This window comes from Argopecten irradians, chromosome 12 (assembly GCF_041381155.1).
Source record: "Argopecten irradians isolate NY chromosome 12, Ai_NY, whole genome shotgun sequence".
NCBI classification, from domain to species: Eukaryota; Metazoa; Mollusca; class Bivalvia; order Pectinida; family Pectinidae; genus Argopecten; species Argopecten irradians.
Genome location: NC_091145.1, coordinates 20,870,132 through 20,893,195, shown reverse-complemented (window position 1 = coordinate 20,893,195; position 23,064 = coordinate 20,870,132). Strand labels below are relative to the sequence as shown.

Below are 23,064 nucleotides of genomic sequence, written 5' to 3'. Positions count from 1 at the left end.
AATTGGCAAAATATTCTTTTTGTGTAGATTTTTTATAAACGAATTATAAGAAATGATCAAGTTGATAACCATATTGAAAATGTGTGCCTCTTACACTTTGTAAAAGGTCGACAGTTCACTTTTTTACGTCTAAAATACATTGTTAGCGATATAAAGTTCATTTCTGCTGTTATATATACATACAACTATACATGTGGTGAAAAAAATGAAGAATTGAAATGTGAAATTGTAACCCATTTTTTATCTTTACATTATACCGTAGATAAAACAATTTTGTTTATTTTGTAATATTTTATACAAAACACTGAAAAACGACAAATATTGTAACGAGACAAATATCAAGTACACTGACAACCCCTCCCAATATGTATGGTTTTTAAACACAGCAGCGGAGTGAGATTGGTGAGTAATGAAAAACACTAACTGTTACCCTAAAAACCTTATTACACGTGCACTTATCTAATAGTAAAAATACATTTAATATTTAACTGACTTTCCATTTTGTATGTTAACTTATCTATATAAAAATAAACGTGGTCGGTTATCACAGCTAATAAAAAGACAATACTAAACCAGACATTATATATGGATTGCGTTCTCAATATTTTAACGCCTCCATTTACTGTTCTGACTTCTATTTTCCAGTGATTGCATTGGCTATATATAATAGTAATTATTTCTGTAACGTTGTTCACTTCAACCATGGAAATTGTTATAGTAGATACACAGTTATCTGTTGGATGACACTTAGTAACAGTTGCATCTACTATCATATATGCATTATTCTTTCATACCTACGGGTGTAATACTGGCTGGTCTAGGGTAATATACTAATGGTACTTGAGGCTGTATTGCATGGTTGCTACCCATGCAATAAAGCCTCGTGACGTCACGGCGTCAACAAAATTTCTATTTCCTCGGTAAAATTTTAACATTTTTTTTCACCAACTTGACTGGTTTTACTATAAAAGATGCAAACAACAGAATTTTTCATGTATAGAAAATTGACGTTCAGTCGTGGATTTCTTCGAATTTATTTCAAAATGGAGAGATTTTATAGATGTAAAATTGCAATAAAACGTCGAGGTATGAAAGAAAAATACTCTTTCATAAGTGGATATGAAGGATAGGTATATCTCATTTTTTTAACGGGGGGGGGGGGGGCTGAAATTTAGAGGTTATTATATAACAATTTTGATATCAGGTCAAGGGCTGATAAAGGGTGCGATATCAAAATTGTCGTATCATAACCTTTTTATCACACATTTTGAAAAAAAAGAGAAAGAAATTTTAACAATTTAAAAACATGTATCAAAACGCATTGATCAATGACCGATATTCAATTGGCCATAATGTTGAAACAGTGGAAAAACTTCATTACATGGATATGTTTTACAAATACATAATCCTCGGTTAAATGAACGAGTTGAAATATGTATTTTAAACAAAATAAACAAGATCTTAGTGAAGACTTAAAAATTTATAATGTTCAACAAATCCCGGCAAAGCGGGTTCATTTCAGAATGATAAGTTTTAAAATGGACAGAAATTATGAATTCGACGGGAAAATTAAACTATCAAACTGTCTGATTTATTCCTGCGTCTCTTCTTGTTGGCAAACGCATGTCGTTTATTCATTTATACCAAATACGTTCTTTTTGTGTTATAAATATGAATTGCAATGCTTTGTTTTCGGCAATGTGGACAAAACTCATTTCGACCTGATCTTAGTTAAGACAAAATCGCCAGTAAAATCATCATGAAACAGGCTATTTCTGATATCTGTCTCAATACGTTTATCCGAGAGCTATTTTGAAATTGAAAATTGTATCCGTTATCCAACTTATCGTCTGCAGGAAACTGAATCGAAGCGGCAACTCTAAAATCCGGAATGAAAACCCTGGATGACGTGATGTCAGCCCGGGCCGATAACTGATATTATGACGTCATAATGTGATATCAGCCCGGGCGATGATATGACAGCGCGGACAGCACCAGAATCGCATGGGCAAAACGTTCATTATCAAAGACAAAAGTGTGATAATAATCATTAATACGCTGTTAACAATTAATTCAAGATATTCTACCGTCGACTATCGGTGATATCCATTATTTGAACAATATTTGGTGTTTAATCGTGTATATATATGTCTAATTTACACAAAATAATATAAGATAATTTGCTTTCGATGCATGCGCAATCGGTACTTCATTCCAACTAGGACATAGTGCCACAGAATTTTTTCGAAATGCAATTAATTGCTTTTATTTTTTGTATCTTGAAGTAAAATAGGAAGCTCAAACTTTTCAGTGGTGGTAATGGTGTAAAGAAAGTAGCTTTCGTAACTGAAGAAAAATACTAATTCGTCTGCTCCAATTTTTGGCAGTGTAGTATCTTTAATATTCCACCTGTATTATACACCTTTCGAACGTATGAACTCATGATTGATAGTAATAGCCTTTGATAAGGAATTTGTATTTTCGCTAGTAAGTTGAAAATAACCCAGACGTGAAATACGCGGAAATTGAAAGGTGAAAATACATGTATTATCTTTAGTTGAAAGAAAAGCAGTGAAAAAGAGTTATTAGTAATTATATTAGTAGAAACAAAGATCATTTTGTTTTTCATGATTTTATTTCATGAATTTGTTTTTATTTTTTCTTAAATTTTTTTTATTTTATGAATTTAACAAAAAATAAGTTGCTTAACCTTTACCCCATATGAACCAAGAAATGACAAGTCGGTGGAAGGTTACCTGAATATGAAACAGAATATTTGTGTGTTAATCGGTGAGTGCTGCTTGTTAGGTGGCTATTAATATCTCCGGCAAATCTGCTTTATTTTCCATAACACCATCCTATCTTTCCTTTCGTTATGTCTACACCTATAAATAACTTTAAGCTTTATTGAATGTAGTCTACACCTGATGATGTCTGTCACTCACCATTTCATGTTTTCTGTTTGCAATAATTGCTCACGTAAACATCACATTTCTGTAATGGTGAAAGAATATATTTTCATAACAGGTTTGTTTTTGTATTGTTTTGCGATGTCTTGAGAAAATTAATTTGAAACTGTTGACCCTCTCGTGTGTCGCTTTATTCTAGATAACAAAATATAAGACGTATGTTAAATGTGAATTCAGACTCTTCATTAGCAGATTATATCTAAATATACAAAGTTAAACACAACCAATTCAGCGTGTCTTTGTATTTTTGTACGTATTTCTGGTTGAAGAAAAGTTTTCAGCTAATTCCCTTTTATCACATGATCCGCTTGACATCCAGTGATTTCGCCCGTGTCATATTTCTGCATCAGTCATTAGTGTAATATAAAACAGAATAGAAATATAATACAGACGTTAAGGAAAGTCCTAAAGATAATTTTCAGTTAAGAGATTCCTTAAATTTAAGGAATGTTCATGAAACTGGGCCCTGGAGCGATTTTCATTGTACCGTGTAGGAAATTCATTGTGACATCATGCCAAAATGTGACGTAAGGAAACAATTACGTGACGCAAAAGGATTCGCGTACGGCGGGAAAAATGACTTCATTCGCTGGATTTTTGAAGCTTGTTTGATGCTGATTTTTTTTCCAAATTGCAGGTTGTTGTGTGATAAAAAGTATCTTAATTTTGTCCATTTATGAAATTCGTCAAAATCGTTTTAAAACATTGTGTAGATACTTTTTGTGAAATAAAATTGGTTTTAAGTTGAATTTGACTTTTCGTGTATATGAAATGAACACTATTTAAGATCCCATATTTATCACATTGTGATCCCTGATCAATTCAATCTTTGAAGATATTTTGTTATTTGACAACGACTGCACGGTGACTGACTGCGCGGCACGCAATGGTTTTCGGAACGATACATTTCGAGTTGCGGAATTTATTGAAATTGTGTACCAAAGTTTCCCTTCATCGTTTAGTCACACTTTCCAAAAGGTGTATGTATTAATAGATTTCGCTGTCATTGCAAATCCTCAAAGGATAAAACAACTATTGGATAAATATTATAGATGTACCGTTTTGCAGCTTTATACACTTGTTTAAAAGAATTATATACAGCAAGTACAGGCACCTTTAATATTAAAACAGGAAGTCAGAACAGACACAGCAGAATTTACTTTTGTAAATGTCAGCTTTGTAGCTCATATTTGTTTTAATACGGTTCGCATTACAACAGGTGTGATGTGATAGTCTGCTTTAAAATGCGTTCCAGAGTTCCTATTAGCATACATGGCAATAAAGCGGTTACCCTGAGGACGACTTTCTCAAATTACATGCATCACTGCTCTCCAAGATTATATAAATTGATGAAAACTTTCTTATTTTTATTGATTGACAATTTTCTAAGAATTTATCATCAGAAAATGTATTTTTAAGAAACCAAACATATTCAAACTTTTATTACGATATACGGTATGGTCATAGAGTACAAGTACTATGCCTAATATGCTAAGATATTAGCCCAAGCAAATTTTTTTTATCTGAAATCCTTCGAAACCATTTCACGTTCAAAGTAGTCAAACCTGCCTTGGCAGCACCCCTCTATTAAGATCGCCTATTTAATAAGACCACTCTGTCAGGGTCTCAAATGACCAGTTTCCACACTTCTACCACGACCACTTTGATAGGGTTCCAAATGACAATTTTACCTGTGGCCATCTAGACCACTTAGATAGGATTCCAAATGACAACTTTACCTGTGGCCATCTAGACCCCTTTGTTAGGATTCCAGATGACAACTTTACCTGTGGCCATCTAGACCACTTTGTTAGGATTCCAAATGACAATTTTACCTGTGGCCATCTAGACCACTTTGTAAGGATTCCAAATGACAATTTTACCTGTGGCCATCACGATCACTTTTCCTTTGTCCCTTGGATGGCAATACATTTTTGTGTGACAAGAAAAAAGTCTATGGTAAAAAATACATTTAAACAAAGATATATGTGACATTATTCGAACATCCGGCAGAGGTACTAGTAAATGTTTCATCGCAAATGCAATTTCTATTTCGCTTTCAAGATGATTAGAATGCGAGTTAAATTAATGCAACGTTTTTATATAATACTTCACTTAGCATTACATAGATAATGCTATTGTTATTCATAATGCAAGTTTTTGAAACATTTCGCTGATGGTGAAATTTTGCGGATTTAGGAGAAACCTGAATATCACTCAAAATAACACAAAACAACAACTCATACTCTATTTGTATGGGGATCTAACAATGGTGAAATAGCACACTGTTTCGTATTGTCCGCACTACAAGCGACGCTATTGATCTGGTAATTTTAACCAATTAAAACGAAGATATTGAGGTTTAAACAGCTTAAAACTTTGCTGCATGCATGCTTGTCTAATGAATCAATCTTTCTCACACACACTTTTTCTGCTTGTTAGTTCTATGAACTAATTTCCGTTATAAGATCCAGGCATGCCGGAAACGTAACCGTCCCCTACATCGCTAATTACTACAATGTAAGCCAAATCGATAATAAATTAATAAATAAATAATCAGGTTGTAAATCGTGAACAATATAGGTTTGTTATATCGTTATATATATATTTTATATATTCCAATATATTCTATATATTCCAAGACACGTGGAAGTGGCTGGTTTTATTGGATATCATAGAAAAAAGACTTCGTCTTATATCACTGCCCTCCGAAAGTTGAGTTAGACGAGGATTTTACAAATATACAATAAGTACATAAATATGTAAATTTTGTTAATACAGACATCAGTTTATGTATCAACTTATTTATCTTATCTAACTCATTCATTGCCTTTTTTGAGAGTTTTCATAGTCTTAGAAATAATTGTCAGAATATTTAAACATATATAACAGAACTTTTGAAGCACAATGTAACCGAATTTTGGGAGGACACAGTATAATCTAAGGCACTTTGAAGTGTCTGATTGTGATTAAAATCCTAGAAAAAATGCTTTCCTTTTTAGAGGTCAAGTTGGTCTATTAAAGGTCATTCATCAATTGGCCTTTAATAGACCAACCACAGATGTGTGTTAAATTCTGTTGTTATGAAAGAATATAAAAGTATGTATGAGTCGAGATTATTTGAATGAAATCGATTAGTTATGACGATATATTTAAAAAAAAAATGTATAAACGTGATGGTAATGCTTTTGCTAAATGCGAAACTGAAATTAAAGACGAATTGGTGAAATGAATGATTAATAGTAGCACAAAGCAGGGAGAAAGAAAAAGATGATGAAAGAATGAGATGAACAATGTAATGATGTATATAAATGTATAGTATTTGTTTCAAAATGATTATGATACAGTGTTGTATCTGAAAAAAAAGATATCAAAATATTCTGTTGGTGCCTTTTTTATGCAAATATTATATTATTATTGTATTATATTGTATTCTTTCATACACATATTTTTTATTATTGTATTATATTGTATTTTTTCATACACATATTATATTCTTATTGTATTATATTGTATTTTTTCATACACATATTATATTATTATTGTATTACATTGTATTGTTTTATACAAATATGATGTTATTTTTATATTAAATTGTTTGTTTTATAAAGGATTTACAGTGTATTTAGAACTAAAACTGCATCAAGAGGACTCGTTTTCATTAATATAAATTAATGAGAGAATAGAGAATAATCTAACTTACAGTGGTAACTAATGTAATAAATGTAGACTACAACACACAAACAAAACTAAAATAGGTCAGTAAAGATCACGTAAGAAAGACTAAGGGGAAGTTGTCATGTTGACATCGGATTCTAATCGACAACCTTTATATTGTTCATTGTAATATGAAGCTGTTGGTTTTTTTTTTTTTTTTTTTTGAGGGGAAGGTTGTGTGTTTTTTTTTCTTTTTCCCCCCATGTGTTTGAATTTTGGGCCATATCTATGCTATTATGATAGTCGTGCTTACCTTCTCTATTAACCTAGTCACAATAACACCCGTTATAAAATGATACGTGTATAATGTTGTGGTAACGCTTATGGCAGATAAACGTACTTGGTCTCCTTGTGGTTTACGTCGTCAATTTTTTTGACAAAATAATAAACTGACATATTATCTCTAAGCCAGTAACACGAAGGTCAGGTTAATGTTTCGGGAAGGAAATTCGAAATCATCCGGAATTACGCCATCTTATGACATCATGATTCTCTCGAAGTGGTAGGCGTATTCTGATACTTGAATGAAATATTTTGATTGTTGTTGAATACATCTCATCAACGAGTGAATTACTCCCACGCTTTGTAATGTACCTTCGAAACCACTCATTAGTGAAATATATTACCTCCGTCAATTATAGAAATATGCAATTATATACAGATGGATCCGATTTGAAACTCAAATAAACATAATTAAAACCTCTTTTCTGTCTCTTTTTATTATCAGGTTTGATGTTAGGTAGGTTATGTCATGCTTTCAATTTCTTTATGACGGATGCATGATTCTAAAATCAATCGCTGGGCTCGTGGACATATGATCTATTTTTTATAATGCCAAGCAGAGCGTTAATGTAAACAATTTTCTGTAATATAAAAATAAGGACTAAATATATAAGGTCATGTCAGATGATGAAAGATTTCCCTACCATGTTAAAATACAGGGCTGTATATTTTGCCATTCACTGATGGATTAAACTTGTGAAATCCTCTGTTTTGTACTGAAATGGAGACAAACTTTAAAGGGACAATTCAGTATAAGAGACCATTAAAATTTGTACATATATCAGATAAAATCCAGTTCTAATGGAAATTAGATCAGTCAGTTTTACTGTGATATGCCAGAAAAGCCCATGGTGGTGAAATGCGTGTGAAATGTTCAAACACGCTCGCTGTCCGCCATTACACATTGTGGTCAAACATCTTGTATGCCGAACCCTGTCCCTTGCTCGTAGAGTAACGCTACTTTTGTCTAGAATTGCTCAAATCGCTCTGATAGTAGTGTGATTACCGTATTAGGTGAATTGTCTTGCCTAAAAATCATTTTATCACCTCCACATTGGTTATGTAGTTCATTCGTTTAACGTGCGTGGCTCGGATATGGGTACAGCGTACATATTGTACCTGCTTAATCGTATTGATCAAAGATTTGTAATTACAACGGTATCAATTATGATACTTAACAATGACGTGGACTTTGTCAATATTTTGTGTTATATGTTTCATAAGAAATATAGAGCAATACATTTATGCCATATTTTGCTTCTTGGTTATGTAAAAGAATTAAACCGAGTGAATTGTCCCTTTAACAAGTATTAAAACACCGAGGAAAAGTGATACATTGATATACAAACTATTGTTAGAAAAAAAAGAAAAAATAAACTTATCTACAACAATTAACACAATCTAATGTTGATATGGCAGTCACATATGAGTATAAAACCCATATTACAATAACAGTTATATCATTTTTACTCTGTGATGTTTCTTTTTGCACGTTTTATAAATAATATTTTTGCAAATGCATATACTTTCGCTGGCTTTAAAATGATTTTTCATACGACTTCGTGCAGTCTTTTGGAAATTCTATTGCTATTAACTTTTCAATAAGGATGAAAAAAGACAAAGAATGGTCGTTTGGATTGATTCACTATTCTGTAAAGATAACATTTGCCTTGTATTTACATTCTGATCGACATTAACACTATCCACAATGGTAATTCGAAATTGCCGACCGTTGATGTATATCGAATCCGCGAGAAATGAAGCTAATTGTCTTTATCTATGATAAATCTATCCATTAGAAAAGGTGCCAATCAATTAACATGAGTGGCTGAATGCAGTTCGTTAACTACATTTGGGATCGGACCATTTCTCTAAGGATACGCCCACTAGCATTGATATCGATACATTGTATATAATGTTTCCTTCCGACAACAGCATGTATTGGTTGCTCGCAAAGCTTGTCGCTTAAAGCATTCCAAATCTCCAAAATTTGATTTACAAATTTCTAATACAAGTTACCTAACGCAATATCAATAGAAAAAGACTTTTCTGTGGCATTTATATCGACCATGGCTCATTCATTTGATATATTTCAATTTGATTACTTTCATTTCTATTTTTCCTTTTACCATAATCATTATACATATCAATAAAATAAATATAACACTCCTACAACAATATAATGATGTACATTATATTGGTTTATACTTTTGTTTTATGGCACAACATATACCAGAATATTTAATCAATAATTGTCTATAAGCGTTTGCAAAAAAATATAAAAAATAAAAAAAAGATAAAAAAAAAATAAAAAAAAATATCATATACATGTGCATATAAGCCAAGAAAAAAGTACTTGTCCTTGTAGAGATGAATATATAAAGAAATAAAGCTCAACTACCTTCCTCTAGTACTTTATGAAAAGCCATCATAAATGGCGAAAGTACTAGAGGAAGGTCGTTGAGTTTTTTCCGGAAAGCCATCATGAAATGGCCCTTACGAGAGATAATATTTCCATTGAGTTCTATTTTTATTTTATTTATTTACATCTATAATGTACATATACGGCCCCTTCACGGTAGAGATAAATTTTTCTACCACGTTGAGGTTATACCATTACAGTGATTAATTTGCTTCCAATTTTGCTATTTACAACTCACTTAGAATAAAGTAATTGATTCTTTTTTATACTGTATACTGAATGCTGAATATCTTATCATTATCATCGGCAAAATGAAATTAATTTGCAAAATAATGTTCATTCTTTGAACAACATTTTCTCTCAATACAACAGACACAAGCTAGATTAAGACTACTACCATCTCATGTCTGTTTTATAATCTGGGAAAGATCTAAACTAGGCTAGGTTCTTAACATTGATTTTCATATCGCAATAAGATATTTTAAGGGAAAAAATAATAGAACAAATTGACATTATACGTGTACTATTTTGTTTCTTATCTCTTTTTTTGGTTTCTTCTCCCTTTTTGTATATTTAAAGGAATTTTGTATATTTTGCAAAAACTAGAAATTCATTTTTTATATCAGTGATGAACAAACAACGTCTGCATTTTTTTTACCTTAAACGTTGTGAGTTTTTAATAATGGAGTGATGGATTAACGAGTTCTGTAGATGTTCATAACAATAACAGTAATACCAGAAGTTAAGCAGAATTAGAGATCGCTTAATCTCTGATAAGCTTCATGACCTTTATCAACCTAGTCTTATCTCTATTTTTTGTACTCTAATCACCCTGATAAAATGTCACGTTTACATATATATGACATTACGAACATATGTATAGATCTTAATCACATATTTTCATCAAATGTCATGGAGGAGCTCAAATTCTTCATCGCCTTCTCGCTCGTAATTTCACCAATTATGCAATTTGTGTCAAGTTTTTATCAAAACAACAAACAATTTTCAGGCGTGGACTTACAATGGAAAAATATTTGAACTTGTTCCAAACAAAAATCTGTATATGGAAATTATTTAAAAGAAAAACCAACATAACAACATATATCATAAAGATTACAGAGTCGCTCAGATGATTGATCAATTATAAATATAACTAAACGGTAAAATCATATTGAAATGAAACAATGGCGTTTGTATTCATAACAATTAGTTTACTGGGTCGTCTTATGATAAAGAGAGAGTAAATAGTAAGTAGTAAACCAAATAATGACAAATCTAAATGATATATTTATGCTTTCTAATGATACACTTATGCTGTCAAATGATACATTAATTTTTTTAACACAATATATTGATATTGTCAAATAAAATGATTTCATCAAATAATGTCATGGTGAAAACAAATAAAACTTTAAAATTAAATGATTTAATGCTTAAAGTAAACAGAAAATCATATATTGAAAACAGGATACTATATATACATGTAATTTGATCAAATCACATCACGATAAAAATAAATCACTAGAATGGAAATATGAAATCATATAATAAATGCAAATCATATGTGACCAATATGGCGTTCCATATGTCATCATTTCCATGATTTGTAGGCTCCAATTCTTTATATGGTATTATATTTATTTAATTTCAGCGATAGACTAAAAAGTCTTCGTGTAAATTTATCCTTTTATTTACATAACAATGGTATTTATGAGATACTGAAGTAACCTAAAAACAGATTATCTAAACAAAACAGAAGTGCATAGTGACAGAAGACTGAGCTTCAAACCTTTTATACCAAAATTCATTTGTAAACAATAAATACTATTTTGCCGAGTTTTACCAACTTACAATCTTAGGTACATCTGGTATAAACAAATTTTGTATTTAAACATCATTCAAAATATCATTTTTGTTTCCAACGTGTTTTACCAAGCGTAACCAAACCCATAGATATATAATATTGTTAACTAATTTGTCAAGTTTCAAAATTATTATTTCATATTATGTTATTTATTATTAAGATTCCAATTGTTCATTAAGTTCATCATGGACTGACCTCACTGATATGTTTTATAGTTACGGAAAATATAAGTTTAAAGCTATATGTGCCGTGACAAGGTAAAAATTTTGTCATTATTTTTTCAACAGTAATGTATTAAAACCATTGTTTTTATACGTGATTATGAAAATTACGGCACATATAGCTTTACTACCTTTCTACTGCCATTTCTGAGCGAAAGTCCCACACTTCACATCCAAAACTCATTGTAGAAAATACTAATTTCTCAAACTTCATTTCACTACGTTATGTTTTAATTCTACAATTATTTCTCTGTCTGTAAAAAAACCCATTTATTTCCTTGTCCAGCTAGCGTCAAATAAAATGACGCTGGTTAGAGTACGAGGCCAAAATGAATTGTATGAATCTCCACAAATATAATTTTAAATCGCCTAATTATAATTTTAAATCGCCTAATTATAATTTCCAATGATTACAATAGTCTTGCGAAACTAGAGTAGGCCATCAAGGTGATGCTATCTGCATATTAAAGTAATATAAATGATAAAAAAATATTGTCGCAACTTTACTGTCTTTGAAATTAGTTCCTCAACATACATTACAAACAGAAATGGGGACAAACTTCCCATTATTTAACAACTGTTACAACCTCACTCTTTCACTCTAGTTTAACTGATAGATACATTGATTTATTGTTATATTGCACTAATTCAATGGGGAAAGTTAAGCCGAGCATTTGGAATGATAATAATACAATTTTCATTTATATAAATAGAACACTATTATTCACTTGAATGTTTAGCTTATTATAATATATAGAAACAAATACAATAAAAAATTAATAAAATCTAAAAAAACCTAAATCGTGACCAATGAATACAAATACCAGTACAAGGAATAGCAGATATCAGGATAATCTCATATATTTAACAGAAATTTAATAGAAAGATCGTGTCGAGACATTGAACGCAAAAATAACAAAGGTATCACTATCCTACAACAATCAAACCGAATTACATAGTCGCCAGTGACAAGACGCTCAACTCCTAGTTATTGATCTTTTAATGAAATACGCAGTGTTGATATTACTGTGTTTTTTATAATGAACAGCCTTATCAACATAGTAAATTACAACAGTATCGCGTTTCTCGCCAGGGGAATACCTTAGATTCATCGTTCAAATGGTTTTTTCCTTACAATTGTCAGGGCTTATTAGTAAGGTATGCTATGGAGGTTTGCAAATATCAAATCGTGTTAGTTTTGTTTCTTCTGTCTTTATGTTGTAATCTTTTGAACAACGCCTTTTTCAGAGGTACAGTAGTTAGTCGGAAAATGATCACTTTAAAACCTGCCTTAACGGCCACCTTATATAAACGGTCACCTGCTTTAAGCGGCCACTTTTATTGTCAAGAATTTATATCTTGGAAGCCCTTTTTTAAACTAATATTTACATTATAATACATTTTTGTATATTGAATAAAAATGCCTAACTTATCTAGCAATACACACATATGTAACAAAATACACACTATATACAATTTCCATTTGTATCTCTATGAATTAATTGTATCTTGTTTAAACAGACAATTTTTGTTGGTCCCTTTGGTTGCCGCTTATTACAGGTTGGAATTGACATGTTATTGTAATTACTATCAAGAGACACCTTATAAGCAAATAATTGACAACAGTGATTAATAATAAAAGTTTCATGTTCAATGTTTTCAATAATTATATTGTCCACTTATTTACGTTCAATAGATCTTAGCTCCTATTAATATAAATACTTTAAATAAGCTGACTCTCTTTTGATATACATGTAAAAATATCAGTGTTGGGTAACCATTCTACGTGTGGTAAAATAATTCTTGAATTAATGGTACTACTGGTAACGCTTAGGAAGACAATTTTATACGCGACACTGTATGGTTTAATATGCGGCTACAACTATTATACATCTCACCCCAGAAGACATATGTACTTAAAAAGCCTCGTGAGATTTTTGTACAAATCATATACAAAATATATTGGCGACTTTAAAGGCTCCATATACAGCTGTTTTTACTTACATGACAAGTGATGCTTGGCGTCAGATGCGTTGATCTGTAGAAGGCAACTAAATCCAACACTTGAAACATCAAATGGAATTAATGGAATTATAAACATGCAATAGCCTCATTGTAAACAAAATGTAAACATGCTAGTAACATTTTTAATTTTAATGAGAACTCGTTATGAAATTATGTATATGTTGCTTTAATCTGTCTGAATTGCATTTACATGTGGTAGTTTAATCGCAATGAACTATTTCGTACCTAAAATAATACCACCAATGATAGGTAAAAAGACTGTCAGCAAACCAACTCTTTCCAGTCATAACAGAAGGTTTTTTTAAATGTCACTTTGTAATAAAGGCGCACTTTGTCCTACTGCATCATATTTCTCATAAACATGACATGTAGGTATGTTTTCGCTGCTAACTACAAAGCCAGGCATATGTGCTTAACATTACATCCTTGTTTGCTTCTTGCCATGTTATATCTGTCTAGAAAAAGTACAAAGCTTTAAGTGCCCGAAAAAGCTTGACTGGGTTGGGTCGTTGTACGGAAGTTGGCCCCTATAGCAGATAATGTATGTTACGAAGGTCGAGTCTGAGAGGAGAGATAGAGAGAGCCACGATGAGGCAGAATTGCGGGGGTGAGGAATATGACTATCTAATAATTGATTATACTCGTCGTTTAACGCAACTCCCCAGTACGAGCCAACAATTTGGAAGCATGCAAAGGTTCGTCCGAAAGGCGATGAGCGCACCGGCGCACTGTCCCCGTCTCAAAGGACCACTGAGAGAGGGTCAGTATGCCAATTAGTGTCATCTGGGACCATTTGGTCTTAATTAACGGATATATATATATGGTATGGACATGTATTCAGTACTTTTCATCACACAAACGAAGTTCGCTCGACCGAAGCTTTATAACAACTACCACGCTGCCTTGTCCTGACCGATCCATCAACTGCTGGTAAGTGTGTTTTGTAATGTTTTTGGAGTTTATGAAAAAAACAAGCAGTATCGCGTTTAGTTTGTTTAAATTCTCATGCATTAAGAAATGGTAAGCGAGAAAATGATTTAAAGCATGACTCTTACAATAGGCTTAGAGGTAAATATAACAGAAAATGAATCATGTGTATGATTGCTCTAATATATCGTCTAGAAGCTATATAAGTGATGTTTAAGCTTTAAAACGGATATTTCATCTCTTCAAAAATAAAAATTCCAGACTGAAATTCAATGAAATGTCTTGCTTGACAGTTATGTCCGATTATAAAGGCCGGTTTGATTTGAATGTCGTAAACTTTTTCCGAGATTCAATATGTTCTAAAATTTATGAAAACAATGTTATCAAGTTAGGTGTGGTTATTGGTTAAAACGTATGGGCAATAAAAACAATATCTGTTGACAGTAAAACATCTATAACGTCCGTACCTTTTTTGCAAATGTTCGCACATCCTTTTTTAGAGTGCGTCATTTTCTTTCGATTTTGTGGCGGAGCCTTTGTCTACATAGAGACGCGTCTTTGTAACGTTACACGTTAGTACGAAAGAGGCATTGACATTTTCTAGGAAGGACCTTTTAACAACAAAAACAAAGAAAGCATCATTTGGGTTTTAGGTTTATAGTTTCCTTTATTGATTAAAGTATAGTATTTTGTTGGACAAAAATTTCCCCCTAAGAATAACATGAAATAATTAAATGTCAGCGGAAAATCACACAAACAAATGAAGCGCAATATCAAACATTAAAATGATGACGCCTTCTCAATCTGGGTGTAATTATTTTTAGAATTCATTACATGACCTATTTGCGATTTAATATGACGTCATTTTCAATGTTAAAAAATGATATCGAAAATGTTAAAAACGGGACAGCTGTGTATGGCGCCGAAGAAACATTATGGTGTACATGGTAATACGATTAAGTATTCAACATCATTCAGGTGATAGCTTAAATGTTTCGTTTCGTGACACAAAAATGGAGGAATTAAATTGGTTTATGGACAAAAAGACAGGCGCTATTCCAAATGTCGTGACTGATTATTTGAGCTACCTGTAGCACTGATCAATAGTTATTACAATGACATAATGCATTTTATAACCGTAATGTTGTCAATCTTGTAATTATGTACCAAACGGAATGCTATTTTCATTTATTTGACACATAACGACATATCAATAAATATATCATCTCATGGATCTCGAAGGATGACAATTCTTATTATTTCTTTTCTAATTTTCTGTAAAGATAATCACCTGTACATAGTTATCTTTGATGGTTAAAAATCATGGAGAATTTAATGGTTTTTTTATATTTCGAATGAATCGTTGTTAATGTTGTTGGGTTGGGGGAGTAGTCATTAATCACAGAACTGTGTATGGTGGTGACAGCTGATGTCCCTAGTCAACGACTACACTCAAATCTATATCCAGTCATATACACAGGATATGCAGGCCTCAATGAACGGAATATGCAGTGATATTGGAACATATACTGTGAAACATGTTCCAAATTCCACATCGTCAGCATTTTCAAGTTCACTTATGTGTATTTGAACTTTAAAATGTTGCAATTACTTAATCGACAACGTTTTTAATATTAAAATGGAAGTGAAAAACAAGTAAATATTGTAGACAAAAGTTATTAAATTTCCAGTTTACCGTTAATACTACACTTATCACCACTCTCTGAAAAAATAAATACGTGTAGATGAAGATGTGTTAATTCTCACAGGTTTTTCTTATTACAACCATTAGCATTATCTTACGTGTCCAAACAGCGAAATTGATTGACACAGATTGAGGCAATTATTTTGTGCTGTAGCCCGATTTCATAAATAATCAAGCTTAGATATAAAAATTGATGAATTTATTTTTGCATGTTTAATGACAAAACATAATATTGAAGGAAAAAAAACACACCAAAAAACAGACTTTGTAACAATTAAAGGCCCAATACCTTTCCGAAACGGATTTCCATTTTTAAAATAAATTAAACTTTATTAAATGTTAAATTTCATAATGCGGGACGTTTTATATTTCCCGCTCTCGTCCTCATCACCGTGCATTAGTTGACTTTACGCCAGTCGGCAAAACAGCTAAATGGATCTTCGCATAGATTACGCGGGAAATCTTACATTTGTTTGGTGTTGTTAAACCATCTTAGGTCATCGATAGGTCATCAAGACACCACATACACATGGTAAGCAGGCCTTACATGACCCTGGCTATAAGTAGGACGTAAATATAATAAACACAATCTTTAAAATCTGATATGCAACTTATCGTTCCTACTTCACGTAATCCTGCTAATTCTTGTGGGCGCCCATGTTGGAATGACTTTCGCTTCAATTTTAGTATCGTCTCTTTACAAAGGACTGGGTATTCTCATTCACGATTTTAATACTTAAAATGCTGAATTAACTTAGAAACAACTTTGCATGCCGAAGACCTCAAATTAAAATATCTTTAAAACATGCATAATTTCGTTATATAATTTAGTCATACATGTAAAAAAAAATCCAAAGAATTATAAGTACATATATTTGCATATTAATTCGTAATCTGAGAACGCTTTACATGTGTAAATATATATTTAACATACTGAGAGAAAGCGTTGACGAGTTGTTATAACTTGTAATGCCATGTTGTTTGTATTTTTAACAATAAAAATGTTTAAATCTAAAAGTTTAGACCGCAAACTAAAGTCACCATGAAAAGTTCGGTATACGTGAACACGCATAATAAATTCGCTGCAAAACTGTTTGTTTACGGCATCAACGTATCCGTATTAATTTGAGTTTAAATGCAATGACGACATGATAAAGACTGGTAGTATGTCACTTAATATACAACATAAAGGACATGTGCTCTATGTTGTATAGGGCATTCACTATCATTGCAACTGGTTGAAGTTGTAGCACCAACATGCGTGCCTCGATCAATTCTATAAGAGAAATTTCAAGAGAACCATCCACCTTGTATAATTTTCACAGACGTTAAAATGGAAGTTTGAAGTTCGAAATAAAAACACCTAAAATTATATTACCTTAGACACTGATTATTTCCACTTTTTATTTCTCTTTAAATCAACAGTAATAATATAACAAAAACAATTTATCTCCAATCGATTAAGAGAATGCCAAAAAAATTAACCAGAAAAAAATCAGTACTTATTTTCATTCAGTCAATCATTTGCAAAAGAATACGACGTATGAATACAGAGCCGCTACCTAAAATGATCAAGCCGCAGCCATGAATGTTGATATGATAATCCTCGAGCCGACGACAGATATCCCGATTGTCTTTATCAGCTGTTGTTATTATTACTATTAAGTACTTCCTCTTCATCTTTCACGAAAGCCCTGAATCGAAATGTGAATACTAATATATACGAGGGTTTATTGGTAAGCTTTCGCTTTAAGGAGTAGGATGGTAAGTCTACAGAACTCACTGATAAAATTCAACCATTCAAACAGGTGTCGATTTCATGATCAATGTTCCTAGTAGCACACATTTATAAATTTGATGACTGTAAAAATGTGTTACATGGTTAAAAGCTGATGTAATCGACACCTCTTAAACTTTTACCATTGAGCTCTAAAGCTCCAACTTATCATTGTATGTCCTACCGATCAAACAACACTCTCTGCACCTGCTATAGACACTAGTAAAACTAACGACATCTGGTTACTTGGCGACAGAAATATATACCGAACATTGTGGACTTTTTTCGCATACTATGTAAACGTTTACAAGTTATACGCATACAAGTTATACAACAAGTTAACAGTCATCCCTAAAGTTTGTCATAATGCATACACACTCTATATCAATTTAGTTATGTTCATGTACACCTAAGCAACAATATAATACAAAATATCTCTATTCATTTCTATACGTAAAACAGGCGATAACACCAAATATAAGAAAAGCAGTTGATTTTACAAATTTTGTAGCGTTCGTTTTTTTCATATTCAAACGACATATTACAAAAGGTATCTCTAAATTAAAAAAAAAAACACAGAAAAAGTAAAAGTGCAATGCAATTTGGTCACCGAATCTTATACGCGTCATATAGATTGCATTTAAAAAATAGCTGGAGCCGAGTGATGTGAAATAGAATGTAGCTAGCATACAAGTAATGTATAACCAGTTCAGATTATTGCTATTGATAAAACCTAGACAAGTGACAATATATAATGGCGTCAACACCGTGGACAACAAGGTTTGGTTACAATGTCTGGGTTTAAAGGCGCGGAAACAGATAATATTTTCTCACTGTTTTGTTGAGGGTTGTTTTGCTATAGTGGTTCACTCCGGTACGTTGCCATTGTGATGGAGACTTGGCTCCCTTCATTAGTGTATCTCCTGCAGCTAGACACACCTACAAATAATGGATAATACACTCCTTTTCTGTATCCCAATAGACTAAGTATCTTTTGATTGATGTTTGATGTCTACACATTCCAAAAACTGGGGCACTGATTAAGGACACTATATAATATGATCGATTTTGTTGAGCGGAAAAGGTGAATTCCTTTTAACTTACTTATTTTGTTCAATTCCTATCTAATATCACCAATGATTTTTTAAAGTCCCAATTGGAAATTTGAGTTGTTTAAAACTTTACGGTTGATTTTTTCTTTATCTTTTACACCAATTAACTCATTCACACTAACGACACATTTAGGCCCTCTTTAATCAAATACTAGAAAAAGCCCATGACGGAATTTCAGGAGCGAGTTAAAATGAAGTAGGCAATTCTTAAACAATTTGATGTTTATTGTTTGTTTGTTTGTTTTCTGTTTTTGGGGTTTTTTTTTTTTTTTTTTTTTTTTTTTTTTTTTGGGGGGGGGGGGGGTTGCTTTGTAGCGAAATGTCTCTTTTACCTTTATGAATAAGCGAAGATATTAAAAAATAAAATACGGTATTTCGATCTTCAAAGTTTAGGTTACAGAGGTATCATAGGCTGATATTGCTGTATAAATCGGGTTGATTCTTCAATGGTTCGGTAATGGTTAGATTTTGCAGACATCAGAATACGGTTTGCTTAAACGTTTCGTGTTTATGTTCAAAACAACTGAATTCAGTAAAATGACATTGTGTGAAATAGCTATCTTTCATTCACAATAGTTCAAACCCGACCACACCCCCATACGATTTTCATTCAATTTTCATCAAAAATTCATATTGGAAATAAGTTAGCCAATTTTGACTTTTCAGCACTGACGATCCTTATAAACCATTACATTATCGTGTCCTTTAAAGAGTTTTTACTCGACAGTAAGCTGCAGAACACTTTACAAAAAAATAAACAAGCTTTATTGTTACACAGACAACGGTTAGAACTGCGCAATAGTTGACATTGATTTTTAACACAACCGTAAATCATTTCATTTCTCGGTACATTGTATTCATAAAAAATGGAATAAATCATTACTTAACGATTTTTCTTTCTTCAAAAATAGACTTATTGTTGATTTATCGAATAGTTTGTGATTTCAATTCCAAAATGGTCGCCACTTTAAATTCTGAATGTTGTATTGTTACTTTGTACGCATATTTTGTAGTTTCATTTATGTGCCGATATACTAATGTGAAGAATACGTAGCTTGTGGTTATCCGTAGGACACACAAAAAAAACCCCGTAAAAACATATTTTCCTAAATCTAAGATTTTTTGTATTATATATTTTGAGTTTCCTTTAATTAAGAAACGTCTATGAAACCATAATCGTAAAATCAGAAAGAAAAAAAAAACAGAAATAATTTAGTAACAACTTCTGCTTTTTCATAAAGAAATTTTTCACATATTCTAATGACTGCTAACATCCATTTCTCTATTGTCTTGTTTCAGATAAACACAACCTGCCTGTTTGCTACATAGGAAAATATAACACGTTGTTGACCTAGATGTGAATCAGTTGACAAGCGTCCACAGAACGTCGTTTCACGTGCTGCCACTTTTATTACCTTAATAAGCGTTGCTATGCTCTACACGTGTGCCTATTCATATCTACTTTACCTCGTCTACGTGTGGCTGTCGTTCTATCAGCACGTGGTGGTGTTGTCTGAGGGGGTGGGTGATACCGTTCGGAGCCGACTGTCCAATGTCAGTGTCAGCAAGGATTTAAAGCAATATGTTATGCAAAGTTCCTCACACGTCTTTCACTTATATGATTCGCCTAAGAAACGCAGATTCGAATGGACCAATTTCAGGAGAACCAAATCTAGTGACCGGCTGATGTTGCTCAAAGCCTTGGAGGATAATGTTCTGTTTGACGGTGGGAATAAGAGAAGTCCTCCACGCCAACAGCGAGTCTTTGTATATGGACAAGACGACAGACTAGCAATCGACCCGTCTCGAGTAAAACATTACCCATATTTCAATATCGTACGACTTTTGGGTGGCGGCATCGGTTGTACGGGCACTCTCCTGACGCCGACCTATGTTCTAACGGCGGCGCACTGTGTTCACGATGGTGACTCTTTCAAGTCCAAACTGGGAATGCTCAAGGTTTTTATACCACATAGTCACGGGGATCTGATACGCTTTATCTCGAACATAAGTGTGCCGTCACAGTGGGGTAAGACGGCGGCTAACGCCAAACGAGCCAAGTTTGATTATGCAGTCTTGCACCTTAACCTAGCCGTATATGGCCGCCATGACTTCATGCCTCTGCATGTACCGAGCCAAAGACTCATAAACGAGGATCTTTACTTCCTCGGATTTCATTACGACACATCTTCCATGTCAAAAACAAAGTGTTCGGAGAATCTGAAGCATGTAATGTATGGGAAAAATGTTCTGTTGAGTCAATGTGACTCCAGTGTAGGAAACTCTGGAGCAACGCTCTTTTACGAGAACCCGCGTACTCGCGAAAGGAAAATCATTGGCCTGGTGTCTAACACAGCTGATTTAAGCTGGAGAAAATCGAATCGTTGGTATCGCGTGACTTACATCACACTGCTCACACCAGACAAAATCATGGACATCTGTGACATGGTATTCCCAGAAGGAAAGGAGTACAACGTGTGTCCTCCATTCACGTATAGAAAGAACTTGCGTGACTCCATGATGTGGTAGTCAACACCGTAAGTAGTCACGTGACTTCAATATGTGATTGCCATGTGACTGTCATTGATAATATCAGTCACGTGGTCGAGGTGATGGTTACTCTAGCTAAAGTGTGTGATACATCGCTGAAAAAAACTGGGTTAGAAAGAAAGTCAACAGTAGTGTGCTCTTTGTATTATATTTAAGCAAATCTTTCTTCTGTTCAGGTTATTTAGATCCATAGAATGCCAGATTGGTCAGCATGATTTAAAGGTTTAGACGTGGATTATAACGAAACGATGTTGATAAGAACGTTTTAAAATGGAGAGAATGAAATAGCAAGAACAGCATACTGACAAAGACAATGACTGAGACAAAACTGAACAAACGTTATGATAAATTAGACCACCTAAACTGTATGTAGCATATGGCATATTGGTTCTGAGAATAGAATTAAAAACCACAGCTACCTTGAAGTGTTTTCCTTCTTTATTATGATATCTACAATTATTGACTGAATACATTTTTATGAAATACTCCATAAACATTGGTGGTAGAATCTTCTCGGAATCCAAAAACTGCCCATGCCAAAAAGGTTGGTCTTACTCGGGACGTTAAATACATGTTTTATTTTGACCTTCCAATCTTTGTCTTTATGATTTATAATTTTTTAATCAACTACAAAGGGACTTTAGCTTCGACTATGGAAGGTAGTTAACGTGTCTGTCATTCTAGCTTGAACTGTTGGTCGCAAATCTAGAAGCAATTGACGGGTACTGAATTTCATACTTGGAGTCCTTCCTCTTTCTCTTTGGTTTCTTTCAGCATCATTTGACGTATCCTAAAATAACCACGGCTGGCAATGACAGTAACTAACACAGCAGATATGGTAGGTACACCAACTGACTGATACGTGACTCTAATCACGTGAATGTATTCATAGAGACGTTAGGTTGCTAGGTTACGGTTTCACAAATGGTTTACTGAAGCTGATAATACGCAGTATATTAACTCCTAGAATATCCTAAGAGTATAGCCAGTAATTTTGTGGGTCAAAACCTTCGCAATTTCCACCTCATATTACTAATTAAAATTTCAAGAACTGCAAAATAGCCAACTAGATAGGGTATACATCAAAAACTATCTTAGAACAATTCTAAGCCTAAAAAGCACAAATAGGCTAAGTCTTGAACAATGTTGTGCAGTAGAGTAATTGCGGTCAACAGCAATTCATAACCTACTAACTGATTTCTGAGCCAGTTTCGCCTGCTATGATAGACACGGTGGCTGGCTCCTACACTACATATGTTTACTTGTGCACTCCGCCATCCCATTGATTAGGTCTGCCTCCCACGCATTACCCGGCCTCACTAATATCTGACAGTTTATAATCCGTACTTTAGTGTAGCATCTCCTGGCGACAGGAAGGAAATGACACCGGGTACAATTTATCTGTAATTGAAGAAAATGATAAGGCAGTCATAATGAGTTTGAAATGACGCATGTAGCCGTGCCATTGTAGCACGGATCGACTCATTGATTGA

The 23,064-nt window shown here is 33.0% G+C and overlaps 1 protein-coding gene across 1 annotated transcript; it reads left to right on the top strand.

Annotated features, from left to right (window-relative positions):
* The first annotated feature begins 14,041 nt into the window (after positions 1–14,041).
* LOC138336848 (serine protease 23-like) lies at positions 14,042–21,996 on the top strand. Its single transcript, XM_069286441.1, has 2 exons — positions 14,042–14,430; positions 20,321–21,996. The coding sequence occupies exon 2, from the start codon at positions 20,453–20,455 to the stop codon at positions 21,548–21,550; it is 1,098 nt and encodes a 365-aa protein (XP_069142542.1). The 5' UTR covers positions 14,042–14,430; positions 20,321–20,452; the 3' UTR covers positions 21,551–21,996.
* The last annotated feature ends 1,068 nt before the right edge of the window (positions 21,997–23,064 follow it).

Coding starts and splice junctions, on each gene's coding strand:
- LOC138336848 (XM_069286441.1), top strand. CDS start 20,453: ATGCTCTACACGTGTGCCTATTCATATCTACTTTACCTCGTCTACGTG.